General features: G+C 47.0%; 1 protein-coding gene across 9 annotated transcripts in view; it reads right to left on the reverse strand.

The window, feature by feature from the left end:
* tom1l2b (target of myb1 like 2 membrane trafficking protein b) overlaps positions 1 to 25,091 on the reverse strand; it is a 143,774-nt gene that overhangs the window by 11,558 nt on the left and 107,125 nt on the right. For 5 of the 9 annotated variants that reach the window (XM_072481063.1, XM_072481068.1, XM_072481069.1 and 2 more), the window contains exons 13-14: positions 17,309 to 17,380; positions 11,436 to 11,492 (exon numbers count right to left, since the gene is read on the reverse strand). The exons of 2 other annotated variants lie outside the window; for them this stretch is intronic. In XM_072481063.1, coding sequence (XP_072337164.1) covers positions 11,436 to 11,492; positions 17,309 to 17,380 — 129 coding nt within the window. The remainder of the gene's footprint in view (positions 1 to 11,435; positions 11,493 to 17,308; positions 17,381 to 25,091) is intronic. 2 more of the 9 variants (XM_072481064.1, XM_072481071.1) reach the window with 1 other exon arrangement.

Genomic DNA, 25,091 nt, shown 5'->3' on the forward strand with positions numbered 1-25,091 from the left:
GGGCGGGGGGTCTCTCATCCCCACCACCCTTCTTATCCACCACGATCTTATCTCCGGGTCCTGAGGCCTAACCCGCCCCATCTTTTTGTTACCATTGAACAACACTCGCCCCCCCCCTCAAAACCCCATCTACTCCCCCATATCAACCTTCACCCAGTATCACTTTGCTCCTGCTCCCTTTCATGCCCCCCAAGCCCATCAAAACCTGCTCAAGCACCCCCCCCAACTACCCCCGAAGTTAGTGCACATAGCCCCCCAAATCCAAAATAATTATAACAAACTCTCAACACAACCTGACTACCCTCACACATTCAACCAACCCCAAGACCCCGACTTCCCCACTACACAAATGTAAAACTCTATAAAAATCTAAGACTAAGCCCAGACTCTTTCCCCTCAGTCCAGATCACATTTCCCCCATTAACTCCACCAATATTCTTGCGAAGTATTCAGTCGGCCTCGGGCCCTCCACTCCCTCTGGTAGACCCACGATTCAAAGGTTTTACCTCCTTGACCTGTTCTCCAGATCCTCCACCTTAGCTTTGAGTCCTTTATTCACCTCTGCCACTCTTCGCAACTCCTAGACCATCGAAGTAATCTGGTCGCTGTGCTGCGACATAGCCTCCTCCATCTCTTTCAACATATCTCCTTGCTCACTTATTTAGCTGCATTTTCTGACACAGCTGCCTTTGCCAGAGCCATTGCCTCTTCCACATTCTCACCACAGCCATCATTTCTCCTCACGTAATCTCCATACGTCTGGTGTACAGCCTTTCAAATTCACCAGACATCACTTCAATCAAAGAATCCACCCCGAGGTGAGCAGAGCCATGTTGTGCTCCTTCCCCCGTCATCTTTTTTTCAGCCTGAAATGTCTACTCACCCGGCAACAAATTATCGGTCACCCCCTTCTTACCACCGTTCTTCTTCTGGGCCTTGGACATCGCATCCCTATGTACAGTCTTCCGAAACCGATTAATACAAAAAAATGCCCCTGGGAACGGGCTATAAATATTGAAAAACTAAAACTTTGGGTAGGAGCTTCCCCACACGCAACCTCTGCTCACATGAAGTCACCAGAAATCCACCCAACCTGACTATTTAAAGAATGTGTAACAAAACAATTTAATGCCACGAGATTCAAAACAACTCACCCAGCACGTCAATGCAAGCAGATTTGAGAGATTAGATAAGACATAAATTTGTTGCCACTTTAGAAAAAGTGTTGAAAGTTGAAGGGGGCGCTTCTCCGATATGAGGGCCAAGTGTTTGCGCCGTCGCGAACGCTGTCGGGTTTCACGACGGCGCGAACAGGGCCCGGGCACAACCTATTCTGGTCCCCACAGGAGGCCAGCATGGCACTGGAGCGGTTCACGCCGCTCCTGCGTCCTTGGCGCCGCGCCAACCCACGCATGCGCAGTTGGGCCAGCCCAATCCTGCACATGCGCAGTTGGGCCGCGCCATCCTGCGCATGCGTGGGGAACGTCTTACGCACGTCGGCCCCTCACCAACATGGCGGCGGTGTCCTGGGGCCGCACGCGGAAGGAGGCCGGCCCACCGATCGGTGTGCCCAGATCGCGGGCCAGACCCCATTGGAGGCCACCCCGATGAAGGAGCCCCCCTCCCTCCCCACAGGCCGCCCCCCCAGCATTCCCGCCGGCAGCGACCAGGGGTGGACGGCGGCGTTGGGAACCTGTCGTGTCGTAGCGGCCGCTCGGCCCATCCGGGCCAGAGAATCGTCGCTCGTCGGTTCTCTGAGCGGCCCGGTGCGAATCGCGCGCTGCTGGTTTCCGGGGGGTGGGAGAATCCCGTGCGGGGGTCAGGACGGCATGGCGCGATTCGCGCAGCGCCTCGGCGATTCTCCCACTCGGTGTGGGTGGGGGCGAGAATAGCGCCCGTTAGCTTCTGCCTTTCAAAACCAGAAGGCAAATCTGAATGTAATCTGTTATTTTCTCCTGACCACAAGGAAAAAGCAACATTGTTGGAGACGGTCTATGGGCATGTTTGGATCAAATGGAACTATCCCATAGTGAGCACTTTTAGCCGCATTGTTGTTTTCCAGCATTCGCAGTGCCGATAAACATAACTCTATCTAACGTGACTCCAGTTAGGTTTGGGGCCTCAGCGGGGAAAGTGTGGCTTAGGCCGCACTTAGTCCCATTCTTTGCACTGAAGTGCCCTGCTCACCTAATTCCTCATTGCAAGGAGAGATCGGGGCGTCGTTTTTAAATGACTCCGATATCTGGAGTCCCCCACTCGACCCCCGAACACCCCCCAACCGGCAAGCCCCAACTGACAAATAGGGGATCCTCACCCCCCACCCCTCCCCCACCCCACACACACACACCTGTGCAGGGCAACACCCTGGTTCACTCCCGCTGCACACAAAAACCTGTTTGGCGCTTCCAGCTGGCACTGCCACCTGGGCCATGGCAATGCCAAGCTGGCATCAGCAGTGCCAGGGTGCCACCCTGCCAGAGGGCAAGCACCTGGGGATCTCCTCGGAGACTCCCACGAGTATTGTTCCGTCTGGTCCCTGTTTGTGGAGACTACTGAACGGGGCTCGCCCGATGCCTCCAAGGCAAAGGGGATAGATCTCAACGCCTTGGTTACCTCAGGGAACTGCATATTAGAGCGAGCCAAATATGCAGATTTGACAAAAAGTGATCCTGCCCACAATGGACAGGCTTCACATCGCAATGTCACGCGAGATTGTGTTAGATCTCGTAAGGCATGGCGAGCCAGGTAGATCCCAGGAGTGGGGTCTCCCAGCATTTACCGGCTACGTTGCACCGCGGGGTGCTGCTTTTTGGGCGCAGCCTGGCAGGTAGACCACATCCTATATTACGGTCCTGCACAATCCCCATTGAATAAGAGCATGAGGCCAAACCTGTGAAGATTGGAGAAATCTCATTCCTGATATTTCCATGAGTGAGGCAAGATCAGAAATTCAGTTAAATGCTGTATTTTGTTCCAATTTATATTGAGAACTCATTTTTAAACCAAACTGCACATATATCTTTCTAAATTACTTCTTCCACTCTACTATTTGTGCTCTGCGACAGTGGGGTACCAAGCAGCAACGTAGGCTGTTTCTGAACCTCACACATTGTATCTATCAGGAGTCTCTTTCTTTTCCACCAGCCCTCATTGAAAAGAAAATCAATACATCCCTTTGATAGTCGAAACTTTTAACAAAATGGAATACCTTGGCAATAGTTTTAGGACATCAGTCTAATTATGTCAATGATTAATCACCATCAGCTGCGAACAACTGATACAGTAAGGAGAAAGAGATTTACACTTGGATCTCAGTTTGAGGTGGTTCGAATATTTTCCTCACACACAGAAAATGATGTCAGATGCAATTCATCTCACCGTCATTATTGAAATCTAGGGAGTACACAGCAATACTCATTGATGTTTTTTTGAATCATCCCATATGGGAGTGAAAGACTGGAATGATTTATTGAAAAAACAAAATAGTAGCCATGAAATGGAGAGTGTGAATTAAATGAAAAAGGAAATTAGGATGCAAAGAAATCTAGGGCACCAATGGGAACTAGCAAATCAAATCTAGGTACATACACCGCTGCATTTAGTGGAGAAATACAAAAATGAGCAAGATATTCCAGAAACAAAACTGATTCAACACAAATAGTATTTTATCAACTTAAATTTCTATTTCAATGTTCAGTTCAGTCATTAATTATTTCCCACAGGCCTAAAATTGGTGGGCATATTGCCTTTCTCTGTTCCCTTAAAAAGTTTCCTCCCAGACCAAATAGTTCCTGTTGGCAAGAAAGCAGACAGGAAGCCCGTTCCCAGGTCGCAGTTTTAAGTCTTCAGCATAATCACAGCTATCATCCATCATCAGCCTAAGAGAGTCGAATCATTTGGCCCGTTGATTCTATGCCAGTGCTTTCAAAAAGCAATTCAGTTATTCCCACTGTGCTGCTCTTTCTCCATACCCTTGCAATTTGTTCTCCTTCAAGTATCTATCCAAATACCTTTTTAAGGCTGCTATTGAATCTGTACCAACCACCCACATCAAGCAACGCATTCCAAATCCTAACCACTGTAAAAATGTTTTTTCCTCACATTGCCACTGGTTCTTTTGCTGATCAGTCATTGACCCTTCAAACATTGGAAAGTTTTTCCTTATTTCCTTTATCTAAACGCTTTATTATTTTCAGCAGCTCCATCAAGTCTCCCTTTAGACTTCTCTGCTCGGAGAACCATGCCAGCTCTTCAGACCATCCACATAAATGTAACCCCTCATCGCTGGAATAATTCCAATGGGGTGAAATATTTGGGGGATGCCCCTAGAGACAAATGCAAGAGCAGCCTCATCAGGAAACTGTCCCAAAATTTTCCCTTTTCTCTCCCAACATGCCAACCCCCAATTTGCCAATAGTGATGCGCCCAATCCCCATGAAAGATTCCGCAACAAAAGCTCGCCTGGACTCTGGATCTCAGTGGAGGATGGTGTTAGTCCCGAATGATTGATTAAAAGGGCAGAATCTACAATTTGCCATCTTAATGGCCTCACGATGAGGGACGTAATCTCTAATTATTATGATATAATTATTATTATAATCTCTAATTATGACGTTCCATCTCAGCAACCTGAAAGTTCCCACACAATTCAACTCCATTAAGTTAGGATACAAGCACGTCAGTGCAAAAAAATAAAGACCATAAGATGCAAGAGAAGCCAGCCATTCGGTCCATCGTGTCTGCTCCGCCATTCAACTTGTACCCAGAAAAGGAGCCAAAACTACCAAGCAACTTCATTATCTCATCCATAGTGCATGCTGGGTCCATATTGTAAAAAAGCAAGCAATCTGCGTACAGGGACACCCTACGCTCCACACTTCCGCGATTTCTCCCCCTCCATTGAACAGAAGATCTCAGTGCTATGGCAAGTGGTTCGAGAGCCAAAGCAAACAGGAGCAGAGGCAATGCGCATCCCTGCCTCGAGCCCCTATTTAGCAGGAAGCAAAGCATTCGTGTGAGCATTAGTAGATGGGAGCCTATACAGTAAATTAATCTAGGATATAAACTTTTGTCCAAATCCAAACCTCACAGGAATCTCAAAGAGATATTCCCACTCCACTCTGTCAAATGCTTTCTCGGCATCTAGGGAAACAATCACCTCCGGCACCGAGGAGGGGGAAAGGACAACATTTAGAAGACGATGAATACTGGCCGACAATTGCCGACCCTTAACAAAGCCTGTCTGGTCTTCAGAGATCACCTCTGGAGGGCAGGGCTCCAGCCGCAGTGCTAGTACTTTGGCAAGGAGCTTAACATCTCCATTTAAAAGTGAAATAGGTCGAAACAATCCACACTCAGTTGGGTCTTTGTCTTTCTTTCGGATCAAGGAGATAGAAGTCTGTGCAAGGGTAGAGGGCAACGAACACCAGGATAATGAATCATTAAACATGTCTAGAATTAGGAGGTAGCCTTTGCTCTGTAAACTTCTTATAAAATTCAATGGGGAAGTAGTCAGGACCTCTACCAGTCTGCATCAACCCAGTGCACTTCATATTTTCCTCTGGGCCCGATAGGGATTCCAACTCCTCATGCCTCTTCCCCCCCGCTCCACAGCTGGAATGGATAATCTATCCCCCCAAAAAATCAGCCATGATCGAACCCTCAGCCAGATGCTCCGATGTATAGAAATCCCGATAGAATGTTTCAAAAGCCGCATTGACCCGAGGGGGGGTGGAAACCAGGCTGCCACTTGTCATGTACCTGTACCATCTCCCGGAAGCCTCCTATTGCCTCAGCTAATGAGTAACGAGGCGACTGGCCTCCCATAGTCATAAAACATACCCTCGAGCGTCACAACTGGCCCACCGTCCCATCCATTGACAATAGTTCAAATTGTGTCTGCAGCTTTTTCAAACTTGCAACAACTCCGGGGTTGGGCCAAGCGAGTACTGGTGGTTCACCTCAAGAATGGATTTCACCAGCCTCCTCTGCTCCGCCCTTGCTGTCTTTACCATGTGCACTTTTTGGGAAGTTATCTCCCCCCCCCCCAGCCCCCTGATAACCACCTTCAAGACTTTCCATACGTAGAAGAAGGTGAGAAAGACTCACATTCCCCAATGGTGAGGGACAAGCTTCACAAAATCTCTTGACCACTAATAATGCCATATCCAAACTCCATGGCGGTCGCTGGGAAGGGACTGCTTTCTAGTACCAAAACAGCAAAGTATGGGCATGGTCCGAAATCATAAATTGCTGAGTAACCACCGCCGCAACCAAAGGGAGGCCAGACTTATTCACCACAAAAAAGTCAATATGCGAGTATACCTGCTAACCTTGGGAGATAACTCGAAAAATCTTTATCAACTGAGTGCAAAAAGTGCCAGGATCTGCCCCCCCATCTGTTCCATGAAAAGCAACAAAGCTCTGGCCACCCCTGATGGAGTCAGGGATTTGGATTTAGACCAATCCAGACTGGGATCCAAAACACAATTTAACAATGTAAGTCACCACCCAAAACAAGCGGATGTGAATCCAAATTGGGGAATGAGGGAGGCTAGAAGCTTATTAATAAAATCCGGAACATCCCAATTTGGAGCATAAATATTAACTAGAACCACCAAGGTTCCTGCCAGAGAGCCACAGACAATAACATGCCTACCATGGGGTCAGCCAAGATCTTAGCCACAGAAAATTGAACCCTTTATTGATTAATATTGCTACACTCAGGGCCCTGAGAGAATGAAAGCGAGAATGAAACACTTGTCCCACCCACTTCTTCCACAACCTTGTATGGTCTTTGACTGGCAAATGAACCTTTGCAGAAATACCACGTCGGAGTTTAAACTTTTAAGGTGAGCAAATGCCCTCAATCTTTCCACTGGGCCATCCAACCCCCTGACATCCTTCACCCTGCCAAATGCAGAATCAGCCATTTCCACAAAGAGGGATTATCCAGCAGATACATAGAAGGTACAGCAACTAGGTCCATCCAAGATGGGCACCAAACCCACTCACAAGATTAAACAAAGAAAAACCTGCAGTCAACATCAGCAAACTACCCCCACTCCCACCCTCTCTTCCTCCTACACTGCCACACCCATCCTCTAATAAACCTAAACCAAACAAGAACACTAAGCTTATTATCCAAAGCAGAACTACTATAATGAGCTGCAGTCAACCATTAGCAAGCTCTTCGGTTGGCAGATTGGCTACCTCCTAGAGTGAATAAAAGTGAAGGGTGCGATCTACCAGCTGCGTTGCGCCCGAAAGGCAGCTTAGCGCAACACGGGCGGTAGATGCTGAGAGATCCTTCTTCCGGAATCTACCTGGCTCACCATGCCTCGCGAGATCTGATGCGATTTCGCGAGATGAATCCGCCTATTGTGGGCAGACACCCTTTGGCAAATCTGCATATTAGAGTGAGACCGCTAAACTCACTGTATTATGCACTCCCACAATCTACCCAAGGCGATAGGATCTAACCCCCTTGCCTCGGTGATCTTGGGCGAGTGCCATTCAGTGCTGGTTTCCACAAATGGGAGCAAGAAGGAACGGCACTTGAGGGTCTCCCAGGGGATTGGAGGCCCCCAGGTGCTTGGCACTGCCAGCTGGCAGGGGTACTGCCAAGGTGTCAGGCTAGCATTGCCTAGGTGCCAAGCTGGCAATTTCCTCTCACTGTGGATCAGGCCCGGGGAGTAATAATCATCTTTATTTGTGTCACAATTAGGTTTACATTAACACTGCAATGAAGTTACTGTGAAAAGCCGGCATGGGTGAGGTGGGGACCCAAGGACCCCCTTATAGGGAGTTTGGGGGTCACTCTGCGGGGTCAAGAGGAGCTCCTCAGTGCAGAGAACGGCACTAAGTGCGGCCTCGTAAGGGCATTCCCCATGGAGGCCCCGTATCTACCCGAATAGCGTGGTGTTTCTCAGTGCTCAATCATACCGTGCCTAACCTATGTTTCTTTACAAAGGAGTCCACATCTTTCGCCGCATCAAAATGATAATCCTTTCCCTGAAAAGTCACTCTTAGCTGCACCCAGTACACCATCCCACATGGGCTCCACCTTTGTACAGGGCAGCCTTGGCTTTGTTAGACAAAGCCCTCTTCGTCACCAGCTCCGCTATCACGTCCTGGTAGAATCTGATGGTGTGGCCTTCCCACTTGTCGCCTTGATGCTCCCTCAGCCATCTCAGGATCTGCTCCTTTTCTTTGAAGCTATGAAACTTCACAATTACCACACATGGTGGTTCCTCAGTGGGAGGCTTCTGCCCGACTGTACGGTGGGCTTGATCCAACTCAGAAGCGTACGTGAATCCACTCGCCCTCACCATCTTCCCGAACATCTCCGCAAAATACTCCGTGGGAGTCGAGCTTTGCTTTGCAACCCCACAATTTATTTTATTTTTTATTCGTTCATGGGACATGGGCATCGCTGACTGGGCCAGCATTTATTGCCCATCCCCAATTTATCTTGAGGGGGCAGTTAAGAGGCAACCTCATTGCTGTGGGTCTGGAGTCACATGTAGGCCAGACCAGGTAAGGACGGCAGATTTCCTTCCCTAAAGGACATTAGTGAACCAGATGGGTTTTTCCGACAATTGACAATGGTTTTATGGTCATCATTAGACATTTTTAATTCTAAATCTTTATGGAATTCAAATTTCACCATCTGCAGTGGCAGGATTTGAACCCGGGTCCCCAGAGCATTACTCTGGGTCTCTGCTTTATTAGTCCAGTGACAATGCCACTGCGCCACCACCTCCCTGGAACAATTCTCCAAATCACTGACCAGGGTCTTCAGAAATGTATTTGTTTTGGCCACCTGAGATATCCCTGCTTCCAGTGAGGCAATCTGGTCACTAAACTTCGGAAGAGCCCCCTCCATGCCTTTTATCGTGGCTCCATGGGTCTTCACCTTTTTATTGATCCTCTCCAAAGCCATTCGGATGTGAGCCAAGGCATCTTCCATCGATTTGCAGAGGGAGGTCCCCAGACACAACCGGCAGTGTTGGTCAAATTCTGTTGCCATGGCAATTGTAAGCATCTTTGCCATGTGGAGTGGCCGTTGCCCTAGAGGCCGCCTCCACCATCTTTTCCACTAATGAGCCCACAGAGGCCAACTCTGCCTTTTTCGTCCAACCTTTCTGGGCATTTCACTTATATACGATCCTTATCCCATTAAATATGTGGGTTTTCAAAAGAAAATACCGACTGGAGCTAAAAAGGTAAGGGCTAAAAGTGTAGCATTCTAGTGGGAGCCGCCTTGTCCATGTCTTCCCCCTACCAGAAGTTTGCTTCCATTCAAAGACATGACTGATCTAAAATGATAATTATAGAATCTCAACGGTGCAGAAGGAGGCCATTCAGCCATTACATCTGTACAGACTCTCCAAAAGAGCACCCTACCTGGGCCTAATCCCCTGCAACTCCTAAGAACACTAAGGGGCAATTTAGCATAGCCAATCCACCTCACCTGCACATTTTTGGACTGTGGCAGGAACCCGATCACCCGGAGGAAACCCATGCAGACATGGGGAGAACGTGTTAACACCAGCCAGTTGCCCAAGGACGGAATCAAACCCGGGTCCCTGGCGCTACAAGGCAGCAGTTCAACTCCGCTTTCCCACCTTATCTCAATAACCCTAGATTCCCTTACTGATTAAAAATCTGTATCTCACCCTTGGACATACTCAACGACCCAGCCTCCACAGCTCTCTGCAGTTAAGACTTCCACAAATTCGCAACCCTCAGAAGAAGTTCCTCCTCATCTCTGTCTTAAATGGGCGACCCTTTACTCGGAGGTTATGACTTGTCCTGGACTCTCCTAAGGGGGCAAACAACTCCTCAGGATCGACCCGGTCAAGCCCCTGAGAATTCTGTATGTCGCAATAAGGTTGCCTCTCATTTTAAAAATAAATAAATTTAGAATATACAATTCATTTTTTCCCCAAATTAAGGGGCAATTTAACATAGCCACCCCACCTAGCCTGCACATCTTTTGGGTTGTGGGGGTGAAAGCCACGCAAACACGGGAGAATGTATAAACTCCACACGGACAGTGACCCGGGGTCGGGATCGAACCCGGGTCCTCAGTGCCATGAGGCAGCAGTGCTAACTGCTCTGGCGCCCACTTCTCATTTTTGTAATCTCCAGTGAGTACAGGCCCCATCTACTTTAGATCCGTGATCAACCCAGTGAATCTTCTTGGACCGTCTCCAATGCCAGTTTACCTTTTCTTAGATAATGGGTTGTGGACTTAAACAAAATACATGTGTACTTCAAAAATAATTAGTGGGTACTTTCTTTGTGACATATCACCTGAGAGCCATCTATGAAACATTACTCCCTTGGGCAAGGTTGCAAAAAGGCTCTTGCACTTCAACTTTCTCTCCTGCCCATAAGTGTGTAACCAATTTAAACCGAGATGTAATTTTATTCTGATTAGAATTAATATTTAATAAAAATCTAATGAGAATTAATATTTCAGTATGCATTGCCTTGGACAAAAAACAAATTGTAGCATGAACTACACAGATGATTTTAGCTTATCTATCCATGAATCAGGCTGCAACAGAAGATATGATAACATAAAAATGAAGTAGTTGGGTTTATTCCTGTGGCGGTCGACACTTCCGCTGTGCGGGAGGAGGGGGCCTGGCACAGGATTTTGTATCTGGGCGACTGTTCCGAATGGCGGCCCGAGTTAGAGAGTGATGGGAATCCAATGCACTTGCCACTCTGCACATATTTGCATGCCAAAGGACTGTGATTCACACCTGGACGATGTTCCCAATGCCAGCGAGGACCAGTCCCAAATTCCCGCTTAAACTCTGCAATGGAAAATGCTGCCAATGTGTTATAAACACTCTGCCAGTAGTTTTAGAACATTGGCCTGATTTATCTAGTATGAGTCAACGTCAGTCTGTGAACAGTCGATGCAAAGAGAAGAAAGAGTTTCTTACCTGGATCTCAGTTTGGAGTGAGTGTATTGTAATCTCTTACGGTCTCTCACAGTGACATCATTTTCAATTTATGTCAGGGTCAGTATTAAGATCTATGAGCTATACAGCAAGACTCATGGATGGGTTTTGAATGTCTAATTTTACCGAAGCGGCTTGTGCACGTGCAAGACATATACACACACATGCATGTTCACACACGCAAACAGGCAGACATCCCCTTCCCCTATTGATAGCAAGTGGCTGAATATTCCTTTGCAAGCCAATATTTAAAGAACAGAATGTAATTCAAACCACAAGTCTGTGTATTGCACATTCTAGTGTGTTTTAGGTTTTATTTAGTTCGGTAGGAGCACCGTGTAATCATTCCTGATGCAATCATTTGGTGGGTGTGGGAGATAGGGGGAAAAAAGGAGAAAAAAGTGGTACTGAGAGAACTTCAACCAAAGCAAAAAAAAAGCAAAAGCCCCATACCACATCAGTGCTGAGCCATTCTTCAACATCGTCCATGATAGACTGTGCGACAGGAATCTACACAGCGATGGGGAAACCAAACCAGACAAAGTAAACATAACATTAAAAGAAAAAAAACCTTAGAATGGGAATGAAGATCCATAAAAAAGACAATTCACCAAAATATAAAACACAATAAAAGAATTCATAATAAAAACACACTAAGTTTCAACAATGATTCAAAAATTAAAATGGCTACACGAATCAGCTGAGGGCATCTTTTGGAGAGAAACAAAGATGACCCTCAATGAGGCATACACTGGAGAAAAGATTTTACATGGTCACTTTAAAAATTCTTCAAAACAAAAAAGAATGGTACATATATTTTGAAAAACTACTCAGTATTTATATGTTCACCATCATATTGGGAGCAGTACATCAAATGGGAGGGGGGGGGAATAGTTTTTTTTAGTCCATGGGGTTTAGCTATGTTGGGGATAGTGAGTCTCCTGCCTTCTTCGTGATGATGGGCTTTGTAGAGTTGTATCATTGTTTTGTGTTAGCTTGTATCTTTATTCCAGGGCATAGCTTTGGTATGTGTTTGTGGCTATCTGATACTCTGCAGATATAGTCTGTGTTATAAGGTTACTTAGAGATGCTTTTCTAAATAAATTGTGATTGATACAGCATTTTAGGGCTCAAACACCATGCCAGAGAATATATAGCATGCACTCTCAGATCCCCATACACTGAGTTTCCAATGTGAGCCATGATGTTAGGCAAGGCATGATGGAGCAGTAAGGCACTTCCTCACAGAAATAGTGCACTTCTGTTTTACAAAAGTGAGCAAAGTATGAATTCTCTCGTGTGAGGTGGGTAGAGGTGAGGTAGAGGTTTTTTGCAAATATGAAGCCATAAACAATTATGGAATTGTTGAACATTACTGTAGCTTCAGGTAGCCATGGTCAATGTATAGAAAAATATATAGATTTTGTTCCAAAGATTTTTATCATCTGCTTCTTAGAGATGAGCATCAATTCAAGAAACAGACTTTTGTGTTGAACTACAATGAATATGCAAAGATCAAATTCAAGAACTTTACTCGCATTCATCTTAAAAACAGCTTAATAAGCGGTGCAAAAAGTAGCCTTTTCCACCATTTCATTTGTTTTCCTGTATTACTGAAAAATTCCAATAAAAGGTAATTTTGTCCTATTTCCTGGATAACTGTACACTGAAGTGTGCGTAGTTTCAAGATTTTTATTAAAATGGGCGGCCAATTCAATTTGGGCAGACCAATTTCACCCCCATTGAGTGGATTTGTAAACATTGAAAAATCAACCTATAAAAAAAGGGATACGTTAGTTTACGTTCAATTGGTGGCTTTAGCCAGAGGGAGAAAAAAACAAAATTAACTATGAGCAGCAACACATTTAAACTGGGCAAACAGTAATATGTTATTGCATGTGTGGCATTCACCTAGCATATATAAAATCAAAAGACAGCACCAGATAAAAGATTCAAAGTCCAAGAAACAAAAATTTAGACACTACAAAGAATAACATTTTTGTCCCATGTTTACATACCACAGGTTTAGAACTCATATGAGCACCTTCTGAGAATGGTAACTTTTAACACATCAAATGAACCACCCACTAACTTTTGGTGAATGGCAACGTATACAGATAATGTTCTGTTCCATTTGTCAAACACAGTGAGGATATCAGACTACCAAGGGCTCCAAATTGATTTACACCCCATCGTCACCCCTCTTCCCAGCCTTCTATTCAGTTTTTACACCGGCTGTGACAAAGGTTTTTTACCCAGATCATTACTGTTCCACAGCCGGTAAAGTCATGCTGTCCCATTTTGCTCCCTTCCATTTGTGGAAGATTGTCTGGCCTACATTTTCATAGATTATCATAGAATTTACAGTGCAGAAGGAGGCCATTCGGCCCATCGAGTCTGCACTGGCTCTTGGGAAGAGCACCCTACCCAAGGTCAACACCTCCACCCTATCCCCATAACCCAGTAACCCCACCCAACACTAAGGGCAATTTTGGACACTAAGGGCAATTTATCATGGCCAATCCACCTAACCTGCACATCTTTGGACTGTGGGAGGAAACCGGAGCACTCGGAGGAAACCCATGCACACATGGGGAGGATGTGCAGACTCCGCACAGACAGCGACCCAAGCCGGAATCAAACCTGGGACCCTGGAGCTGTGAAGCAATTGTGCTATCCACAATGCTACCGTGCTGCCCTAGCGTCACCCTGTGCAGCTCTGGAGCAGATTGGGAAACCCGCAGAAGAGGAGATGAGACTTATCCCTGAACTTAGCATGTTGGTTCAGAACACCACCCAGGTAAACACAAGTTGAACCCAGTAATGAGGAAATAGACTGGGAAGTGATCATTGCCGCCCAAGTCATTTAAATATTGTGCAGACCACAGCAAAAAAGTAGGAACAAAAGGACATTTTGAATACTGAATGCATTTGCTCTCAGAGAATTAAAGTTAGATTAATTGTCTTTGTCACATTCATAAAATAGCCCAATCGAAAGCATTTGGGATAACTCAACATTAGGACTGTGCAGCATCACAATTTTAGATTCAAACGGTTCAGAAAATTGATGGAAGAATTCGGATTTTCATATATGGAGGTCCAAGTCACATTAATTCAATTAAAAGCTTGGGCTTTTATTGGATCATTTGTAGGCATAAGCTCCCAGTGCCTCAACCAAGTGTCCCATTTTACTAGGTAATGGCTGATCTTCTAACTCAATGCCATCTAAGACACTATTCCCACAGCCCTTGGTGTCATTGGTATCTAGGAATCTATAAACCTCTGCTTTGAACATTCAGTGACTCCACAGTTCTCAGGATGGAAAATTCCAAAGATTATCTGCCCTCTGAAGAAATCCCACTTCACCTAGGTCCTAACTCTATTTGGAAACTGTGTCTCCTGGTTCCTATAATGCCCTCAACTAGGGGAAACATACTTTCTGGATCTACCCTGTCGAGCCCTGTAAGAATTTTGTACTTCAATTAGGCTAACTGTCATTTTTTTTTTTTTAAACTCTAGAGAATATAGGCCCAGTGTCCTCAATCTCTCCTCATAGGACAATTCCAGAGATTAATCAGGTGAACCTTTAGTGCACTCCTATTATGGCCAGTATATCCTGTCTTAGGCAAGGAAACTGAAACTGCACACAATACCCAGGCATGGATTCACCAAGGCTCTATACAGCTGCAGCAAGACTTCCTTACTCCTGTACTCTAAAATTGCTTGCATTTGCCTTTTTAATTGCTTATTGCACTTGCACATTAGCTTACAGTGGCTCATGAATAAGTTCACCACGGTCCCTCTGGATATCAACACTTCCCATCAATCCCTTCCCTAAATCCATGCTGACTCTGCCTAATCACACCATTATTTTCAGATATCACATCCTTTATAACAGATTCTAGCATATTCCTGACTACTGATGTCAGACTAACAAATCTGTAGTTCTCCTCCTTCCTTTCTTAAATAGTGGGGTTACAATTGCTACCTTTTAATCCATGGACATCGTTCCAGAATCTAGAGAATTTTGAAAGACGATCAATGCATCCACTATCTATATTGCCACCTCAGTCAACACTGAGATATAAATACTCAGATCCAGGAGATTCATCAACTTTTAGTCCCATTAATTTATCCAGCACTATTTTTTTTACTAATACTAATTTCTCAGGTCCTCAGTTTCACTAGTCCTTTGGTTCGCCAATATTTCAGGGCAGTTTCTTGTATCTTCTTCCGTGAAGACAGACACAAAAAATATGTGTTCGTTCTCTGCCATTTTCTTATAAAATTTCCATTCTCTGCCTGTAATAGGTTCATAGTTTTCTTCACTAACCTTCCCCTTTTTACATTCTTAGTGATTTTACAGTCCATTTTTATGTTCCTCACTAGTTTACTCTCATAATCCATTTTCTCTTTTTAATCAATTTCTTGGTTCTCCTTTGCTGAATGATGCCATGCAAATTATGGTATCATCAACTACCATTTCAGCTGAGACCAGCCAAGACATAGACCAGAAATCAAACTTGGGACCACCTGGTCCATACAGTATAGGGTACAGCGTACTGTGTTTACCTACTACCATGACACTAAGCCTGCTACTGCCTTAAAAGGCTCATTAAATTAACTCAAAATTGTGGACTTGAATGGACCTGACCCACTTATGCTGTTCCAGAACCTCCAGTGATTTTCTATATGCTTCTATATGCAACACGAGGCTCTATCCATACCAACAAATATACTTTATCCATGCCATTATTCCAATTTTATGAAGCAGATTCATCAGAATTCCAGCTAATATTCACATTGTTCTGTCTCTAAATTTTTCCCAGCATAAAACCAATACTAAATGCACACAATTACTCTAATTGGACAACTTTGGAAAACAGAAGCAGTTGCATTTACACTAACAAAATTGAGAATAAGATTAGAGTACACCTCAGGTTCACTGCAATCTCTCCTGTACAAGGTCTTTGTTTGCATGTGAGAACTGGCCCAGTGTCAATCTACAGATGATTATGAAAATTGATAATTCGGCAAGGAAACAAAACAAAGTCCAATTTAAATTATACTGTTGAATTGTGAAGAACTCAGAATTCAGCATCATTGAATAAGGAGCAGGAAAGAGCTGAGAACTGGAGAAGTTGAGGGTTATTTAATGATGGGTGTAGAGTAGGTAAAACACTCGGTCTTAGAATTTAATACAGGGCAAGTAAGAAACCTCAAACAGGTTGCAATCAAATACAACAAGAAATAACATCTTTCTTCAAAAATGAAAAATGTCTTAATTATTATTGTAACAATGTAAATTATTAGTTATTTATTTGCTTCTAGGACCTAAACAATCAGTAGGCGCAACACAGTTAATGAATACTATGTTAAAAGGAATCTTGTTAAAATACATTCCAAACTGTATAGTAAAAGACCAATTTATTCGTTGCTTAAATCAGAAGAGGACGACTACGATTGCTACACAAAATGAATATGGAGAGAGCTAGGTGCCCAACACAAAGTCTGACAAAAAACATTTTTTTCTCCCCACTGCCAGGCCACCCCACCAGAAAAATGAACCACTTTTTTGCATTTTCTGTTGGCTGAGTGCACTGAACGGTTGATTTTAATTTGGTTATCCAAATATCTAAACAGTCAGATAGGGGCCTTTGTCAGTTTCTATGGTTTTATATGAAATGAGTTGGGGTGGTTCAACCTAGTGCTTAGTGCACGAGTGAATATCACACTGCTTTGTGTGTTTCAGGCACTACTATTGCCCCGAGACCACAAGGATTGCAGGGTTGGGGAGTGGAAAGATTAACCAGGTGATGCTAAGACACATTGTTGGAGTAAGGTAAAGGAAAAGTGACTTGGTAGTTGATTGCACTACCTTTAACCTTGAAATGCTCAATGTTGACACTGGGTGACAAACTGTAAGAAGTCTTTGACTCCAGTATTGCAGGTAAAGACTGTAAAACTATACCCTAAAATGGAGAAAACACAGGAAAAAGAAATTCGCATTTGGTGCAACTCGTATATCATGCATTTTGCTGTGGGGGCACTGAGTGTTTTCCAAGACCAGGACAAGCTGTATTTTCCACTGGAAGAATCAGTATTTGCTTGTGTAAGTATAGAAGACATACAATCATGTACTGTACTTCTCCAAAACAGTGCAAATTTCAACATAAAATAGGCTTAGAATAATGTATGCTGTACTGTAAGGATACACTTATCTGTCTGGTCTTTTACTGTGCAGTGTTGAATCAGTAAGGGTGTGGTTACGGGGGTTCTGCAGGTTGTTTAGCAGGGTACAGCAGATCAAAGTGGTGAAAGCTCACCATTCCTTGTGTCATGAGCCACTTGTCTATAGGCTCGATGTCTGGATTGTCAGTTCTAATGTTCAGCTGCATCTGTTACAGAACATTCCCACAGGCCCCGCAGTTTAAAATAAAAGGACAAAGCCAAGAAGGAAGAGAGAGAGAGAAATCCACATCAGATTACTGTAGAATATCTTCAGCACACTGGTACGATTTTTAGGCAAAAAAAGAAATAAATATTTGCACAGATGTAATAACTTTTACTTTGAAGGTAATAAAAGTAATGGATGGTCATGAATGGATTAAGAAAGGTTATTCACTACTTTGAAGTTGATACGAGGCCAAAAATAAAGAACTTCTTATTTGCTTTAGTAATATTCCTCCACCATCATTTATATAATATACCCTGGCAAAATGATCCGTTTGGCAAGATTCAGTGTATAAACTGATTAGAATAATAAACAGGTTACATGGCCAAACAGTATAACAAACTCAGACACAAAATGTACACACGCAAGCACCAGAAACAATTCAAATTTGTGCACTTGAATGGGAAGTCCTTTCAATCAAAGTGTATTTAACCAAGAAGCACATTACCAAATCATGCATGCACACTTCAGCAAAGCAGCTGATATGTTTATCTCTGGCCTAGGATATTATAAGTCATACTTGAACCAGTTCTATGCTCCCATTAATCCGTGATGGCTACAGCGGCAGCATCTCTGCACCAAGTGTTCATGTTGCCACTTTACTCAGACAATTGTGACCTGAATAAGGTTCAGGAGTACATTTCACTTCTCTAATTTTATTTTAGCATACATATTCAATGTTGCTATGATCCACATCCCCTAAAATTCAGTAGTCAAGTGCATCATGTAATCTACCTGGACCAGCGTCACAGACTTGGAGTGAACTTGCTCAGGGCGAAGTGCTGCAAACAATGAGCCCAAGTGCTCAGAGTTCTTGGGTTTGGGAGAAGTAAGCCACATTTCCCGTCTTATCACTATCTAGATAACCTTTATTGGAAGGACAGTAATGGACTTGGCTGTATTTCCCCTCTCCTCCACAAATCAAGTAATCTGCAAGGACCCACTTCTCATATGTAGAAAATTGTCACAGCGAGGCAACAAAGCTGCCACGATCCCAGCTCTAATTGAAGAGGTGGGACGACTTCCGGTGGCGGCCATGGAGTGAAAGGTCGCACATTTGGCAGCTCCCGCTCTAGGTGTTCTTTTTGTGGATTTTAAGCTGGATTTCCACAGGAATTTTTCAAAAATAAAGGTGCAAAAGCAAGATGAGAAGGAGGTGACCCCTAGTTTATGGAGCTGCGCCCAGGGAAAAATCGAAAAAGGAGGAATCAAAAGTGGGTTGGAAGCAAGGACCAGAGTTTGAAGGAGGCAATGGCAGGGACACGGGGTCTGACCTCGCCAGCTCAACGGTCGACAGACCAGTTGGTGAACTTCTTGACTGAGAAGTTCACTCAACATCGCAAGGAGTGTGCGGAGGACCTGGCCCGGGCTGTGAACTCGATTAGGACAGTGGTCGATCGTGTGGAGGAGAGATTGACGACCCAGGGACAGGCGATCCAGAGGAGCTGGCGGCGGAACGAGAGGTGCAGTCCACCGCGATGGCAGCGGAGATCGGTATGCTACCAACAGAAGCGACTGCTGGAGAAAGTGGAGGACCTGGAGAACTGTTCTCGGAGACAGAATATCCGGATTATTGGTCTGCCTGAGGGGAAGGAAGGATCGGATGCCGGTGCGTATGTGGGGAAAATGCTGGAGAAGCCAATAGGGGAGGGTGCGTTCCACAAGCCGTTGAAGGTGGACCGGGCCCACAGGGCGCTTATGCGCAAGCCCCAGGAGCGTGAGTCCCCGAGGGCGATGGTGGTACGACTGCATCGGTTCAGAGGTAAGGAACGTATCATGAGATGGGCCAAACAGACAAAACAGTGCATGTGGGAAGATGTTGAGATCCGGGTATACCAGGACTTGAGAGCAGAACTCGCAAAGAGGAGGAGAGCTTTAATAAAGTCAAGACGGCCCTGTATGAGAAGCAAATAAAGTTTGGACTGCTTTACCCGGTCCGCCTATGGGTGACCTATGAGGGTCAGGAGCTGCACTTTGTCTCGCCGGAGGACGTGGCGGACTTTATGAAGGACAATAACCTGATGGGAAAACAAGGACCTTGAACCTTGACTGTGGAGAACTGAGTTAAAAGTGATGTTTTGCCTTGTAAAAACTTTTAACTTTAACTTTGTAATTGATGCTCGATCAATAACTCCAGAAGCGAGATTGGATGACAATTGAAGGCTTTATTGGACTAGATGTTTCCCCCAGCAGCGCAGGTACAGAATGCGGCTGCTAGAGAGACATAGACTCTTATACTCTGCCTTACTGGGCGGAACCAGCAGGCAAGTTTCACCAATGATCTTCATGCCTCAGGTACCTCCCACACCAATGGTCTTACAGCCTCAACCTAGGTACCATAATACCCCTAATACAAACTACCACATTCACCCCCTGTTAAAGAAGAGTCCGGCGGGTGTGGAGGGTGCGTGAGAAGAAGGCCACGGGCCTGCCCGCTTGGTTGAGGGTGGCCGCCAGAGCTACGTCGGACAGGTCGCTCTCGACCTGGAAGGGAAGGGATTCATCATTTGCGTGCATCGTGGCCTTTGCGATGTCCGCCTTTATGCGGCTGAAGGCCTGGCGGGCCTCTGCTGACAGGGAAAACTGAAGATTGGATTAGTGGGCGGCCTTGTCCGCATAATTGGGGACCCACTGAGCGTAATATAAAAAAATCCCAGGCAGCGTTTCAGGGCCTTGGAGCAGCGGGGGAGGGGAAACTCCATGAGGGGGCACATGCGTTCGGGATCTGGGCCTATGACTCCATCATGCACTACGTAGCCGAGGATGGCTAGACGGTCGGTGCTGAACACGCATTTGTCCTTGTTGTAGGTCAAGTTAAGGGTTTTTGCGATATGGAGGAATTTGCGGAGGTTGGCGTCGTGGTCCTGCTGGTCGTGGCCACAGATGGTAACATTGTCGAGGTACAGAAACGTGGCCCGCAAACCGTACTGGTCAACCATTCGGTCCATCTCCCGTTGGAAGACCGAGACTCCTTTTGTGACACCGAAGGGAACCCTTAGGAAGTGGTAGAGCCGCCCATCTGCTTCGAATGCAGTGTACCTGCAGTCGTCCGGGCGGATGGGGAGCTGGTGGTAGGCGGATTTGAGGTCCACCGTGGAAAAGACCTTGTATTGTGCAATCTGATTGAGCAAATCAGATATGTGGGGGAGAGGGTACGCGTCGAGCTGCGTATACCTGTTGATGGTCTGACTATAATCGATGACCATCCTGTGCTTCTCCCCGGTCTTTACAACCACTACTTGAGCTCTCCAGGGGCTGTTGCTCGATAACACCTTCCTTCAGTAGCCGCTGGACATCCGACCTAATGAAGGTCCGGTCCTGGGCACTGTACCGTCTGCTCCTGGTGGCGATGGGTTTGCAATCCGGGGTGAGGTTCTCAAAAAGGGAAGGCGGGTCGACCTTGAGGGTCGCGAGGCTGCAGACAGTGATGGGGGTATAGGGCCGCTGAATTGAAAAGTTAAGCTCTGGAGGTTGCATTGGAAGTCCAACCCCAGGAGCGTGGCAGCGCAGAGGTGAGGGAGGACGTAAAGTCGGAAATTTTTTAATTCTCTTTCCTGGGCCGTAAGGTTCGCTACGCAGAACCCCTTGATCTCTACAGAGTGAGACCCGGAGGCCAGGGAGGTTTTTGGTTAACTGGGTGTGTGGGAAGAGAACAGCGCCTTACCGTGTTGGGGTGAATGAAGCTCCCTGTGCTCCCGGAATCGATCAGGCAGGATGTTTTGCGCCCGTTGATGAGTACGGCCGTCGTCGCGGTCGAGTGTGTTCGGGGCCGAGACTGGTCCAGGGTCACCGAGGCGAGTCGTGGTACAAATTGGAGATTTTCCTCGGGCGGTGTGTGGTCATCTGAATCGGGGTCCTGAGACACCAGCCAAGATGGCGGCGCCCACGGGTCGCACATGGCTGGAGGTAGGCAAGATGGCGGCACCCACGCATCGCACGTGGTCCCTGGGGAACAAGGTGGCGGCACCCGGGGCCCGCACAAGGCTGGGGAAAAAGAAGATGGCGGCGCCCGCGGCCCACACACGGCCCGTGGCGAGAGTTGTGGTGGCGGCCCCGGTTCGCCCCCGGAGACAGCGGCGACACCTGGGCCTGGGATACTACCACAAAATGACCCTTTTTGCCACAACTGTTGCAGGTGGAGGAGCGGGCCGGGCAGCGCTGCCAGGGGTGTTTGGCTTGCCCGCAAAAATAACAGCGGGGCCCCCCGGGGTTGCCTGGTAGCTGCGTGGCACAAACTTGTGAAGGGATGGGGGATGCATTGGGGTCAGCCGTGGGTGGGTTCCACGCTGCTCAAGGGCCTGCCACGCGGTTGGGAACGTACGCGCGGATGTTTCAGGAGGCCACGTCCAGGGAGCTCGCAAGGGCCCGTGCCTACTTGAGGCCTAGTGACTCTTTCTCCAGCAGCCCCTGACGGATTTGGGAGGACAGCATGCCTGCAACGAATGCGTCCCGGATTAAAAGTTCTGCGTGGTCGCTGGCTGAAACTTGCGGGCAGTCACAGTTCCTACCCAGTACCAGGAGCGCGCGGTAGAATTCATCCAGCAATTCCCCTGGGATTTGTCGCCTTGTCGCTAGCAGATGCCGGGCGTAAACCTGGTTTACTGGGCGAATGTACTCTCCTTTTAACAGGACCATCGCGGCCTCGAAATCGTCCGCATCCTCGATGAGGGCGTAGATCTCTGGGAGCACCCTTGAGTGGAGAACGTGAAGTTTCTGGTCCTCTGTAGGTGCAGTCGTGGCCGGCCTGAGGTACCCTTTGAAGCACACCAGCCAGTGTTGAAGGTTGCCGCTGAGTTTGCCGCGTGGGGGCTGAGTTGCAGACACTCCGGCTTGATTCGGAGCACAATTCTTTAAAATCTAGTCCAATAAATTGATGCTCGATCAATAACTCCAGAAGCGAGATTGGATGACAATTGAAGGCTTTATTGGACTAGATGTTTCCCCCAGCAGCGCAGGTACAGAATGCGGCTGCTGGGGAGACACATACTCTTATACTCCGCCTAACTGGGCGGAACCAGCAGGCAAGCTTCACCAATGATCTTCATGCCTCAGGTACCTCCCACACCAATGGTCTTACAGCCTTAACCTAGGTACCATAATACCCCTAATACAGACTACCACAGTAATTTAATTTGCGATGTTCAAAAAGTTGTTTTGAGATTCTGCATGTATACTCCTTTTTCTTTTTCTTCCTTGGTCTGTTCCATCTGGCTCTGTTTGAAGGTGTTTGACTAGAAAATATTTTGTTAAGGGAGGAGGGGTGGGCCTTTGTGCTTGGACCTTGGGAGGGATTGTTTGTTTGTTTTTTTGTGCTTTTTGCCATTGTTTTGGAAACTTGTACTAAGAGTGGGGGATGAGGGGAACCAGCAGGTGGTAGGATGCTAGGCGCCGGGGGGGGCAGGAGCTGCCCGGGGGGCAGGAGCTGCCGGCTGGCTGGGAGGGCTAGTTCATAGAAGCAAAGTGGGGGGTGAGCTGAAGATTAATGTGGGGGCGGCGGGAGGTAAACTGCTGACGAGGAGGGGACTTTCAGGGTGCTGGAGGAGAGTGGATGATGGTAGCTGCCGGGGGTGTGGGGGGGGGAGAAGGAGGTGCGGGGCATGGGCACCCCCCGACCAGGCTTGTCACGTGGAATGTTTGTGGACTGAATGGGCTGGTCAAAAGAGCCCGTGTGTTCGCGCACTTGAGGCAACTGAAGCGGACGTGGCCATGTTGCAAGAGACGCACTTGAAGCTGGGAGACCAAGTTAGACTGAAGAAGGAATGGGTTGGCAGATGTTTCATTCGGGATTGCACTTTAAAACAAGGGGTTGGCAATTCTGGTTAATTAAAAGGTGGCAATCGAGATGGGAAGGATAGAGGCAGACCCGGGGGGTAGATTATGGTCAGTGGAAAGCTGGAGGGAATGGCTGTGGTGTTGGTGAATATATACGCCCCAAGCTGGGATGATGTCGCGTTTGTCAGGAGGGTGATGGGGAAGATTCCAGACCTCGGCTCGCGTCGGCTGATTATGTGGGAGGGGGGGGGGGGGGGGGGGGGGGGGGGAGGGATTTTCACACGGATCTGGATCAAGAGACTAGACCGATCGAGTTCCAGGTCGGGAAAAGTGTTAGCAATGGCGAAAGAGCTGCGGGTTCATGGACCGCATGGTGGGGAGGTGGATCTGTGGAGATTCGGGAGGCCAAGGAGCAAGGAGTACCGCACGGTAGCATTGTGGATAGCACAATTGCTTCACAGCTCCAGGGTCCCAGGTTCGATTCCGGCTTGGGTCACTGTCTGTGCGGAGTCTGCACATCCTCCCCGTGTGTGCGTGGGTTTCCTCCGGGTGCTCCGGTTTCCTCCCACAGTCCAAAGATGTGCAGGTTAAGTGGATTGGCCATGATAAATTGCCCTTAGTGTCCAAAATTGCCCTTAGTGTTGGGTGGGGTTACTGGGTTATGGGGATAGGGTGGAGGTGTTGACCTTGGGTAGGGTGCTCGTTCCAAGAGCCGGTGCAGACTCGATGGGCCGAATGGCCTCCTTCTGCACTGTAAATTCTATGAAATCTATTCTACTCCCATGTTCACAAGGATTCCAGGATAGACTTTTTCGTACTTGACAAAACACTGCTAGCAGAGGTGGAGGGCTCAGAATACTCAGCAATCATGGTATCGGATCACGCCCCACACTGGATAGACTTATGGGTGAACACAGGGAAGACCCAGCCTCCGCAGTGGAGGTTAGATGTAGGGCTGCTGGTGGAGGATGAGGTCTGCGAACGGGTGAGGGAGGCCATTCGAGGGTACATAAAGAGCACAACACGGGTGAGACCGTAGCAGGGGTGGTTTGGAAAACATTGAAGGCGGTTATCAGAGGGGAATTTATTTTGATTCGGGCCAACAGGGAGAAGACTGAACAGGCGGAGTTGGACAGGCTGGTATGTGAAATCTTACAGGTGGACAAGAGATATGTGGAGTCTCCGGATGAGGAGCTCCTGAAGGAGCGTCAGAGACTTCAAATGGAATTTGGGCTCCTGTCCACAGGTAAGGCAGAGGGGCAGCTGAAGAGGGTAAAAGGGGCGATATACAAATATGGGGAGAACGCTAGTAGGATGTTAGCACATCAGCTGAGGAAGCAGGAGGCGGTGAGAGAAATTGAGAAAGTATAGGATATGAGGGGGAAGGTGGTGGTGGACCCGGGGATGGTAAACGATGTGTTTCGCGAATTCTATAGTCGACTTTATAAATCGGAACCCCCAGCTGGGGAGGAGGGTATGAAATGATTTTTTTGGGCCGGGCTAGAGTTCCCAAAGGTAGATGAGGAGCTGATGGAAGAACTGGGTGCCCAATTGGGCTCGGGGAGGTGATTGGGGGCGATGCAATCGGGTAAGGCCCCGGGACCGGATGGATACTCAGAGGAGTTTTATAAAAAGTTTTCTGGGTTACTGGGGCCGCTCCTGGTTAAGGCCTTTAATAAGTCTAAGGAACTGGGAGTGCTGCCCCCAATGCTATCACAGGCATCGATCTCTCTCATCTTTAAACGGGATAAGGACCCAGAGAGCTGTGGATCATACAGGCCGATCTCCCTTTTGAACGTAGATGCTAAATTGCTGGCAAAGATCCTGGCCACACGTGTAGAGGACTGTGTACCGGAGGTAATAGAGGCGGACCAGACAGGATT

This window comes from Scyliorhinus torazame, chromosome 17, assembly GCF_047496885.1.
Source record: "Scyliorhinus torazame isolate Kashiwa2021f chromosome 17, sScyTor2.1, whole genome shotgun sequence".
In the NCBI taxonomy this organism is placed as follows: Eukaryota; Metazoa; Chordata; class Chondrichthyes; order Carcharhiniformes; family Scyliorhinidae; genus Scyliorhinus; species Scyliorhinus torazame.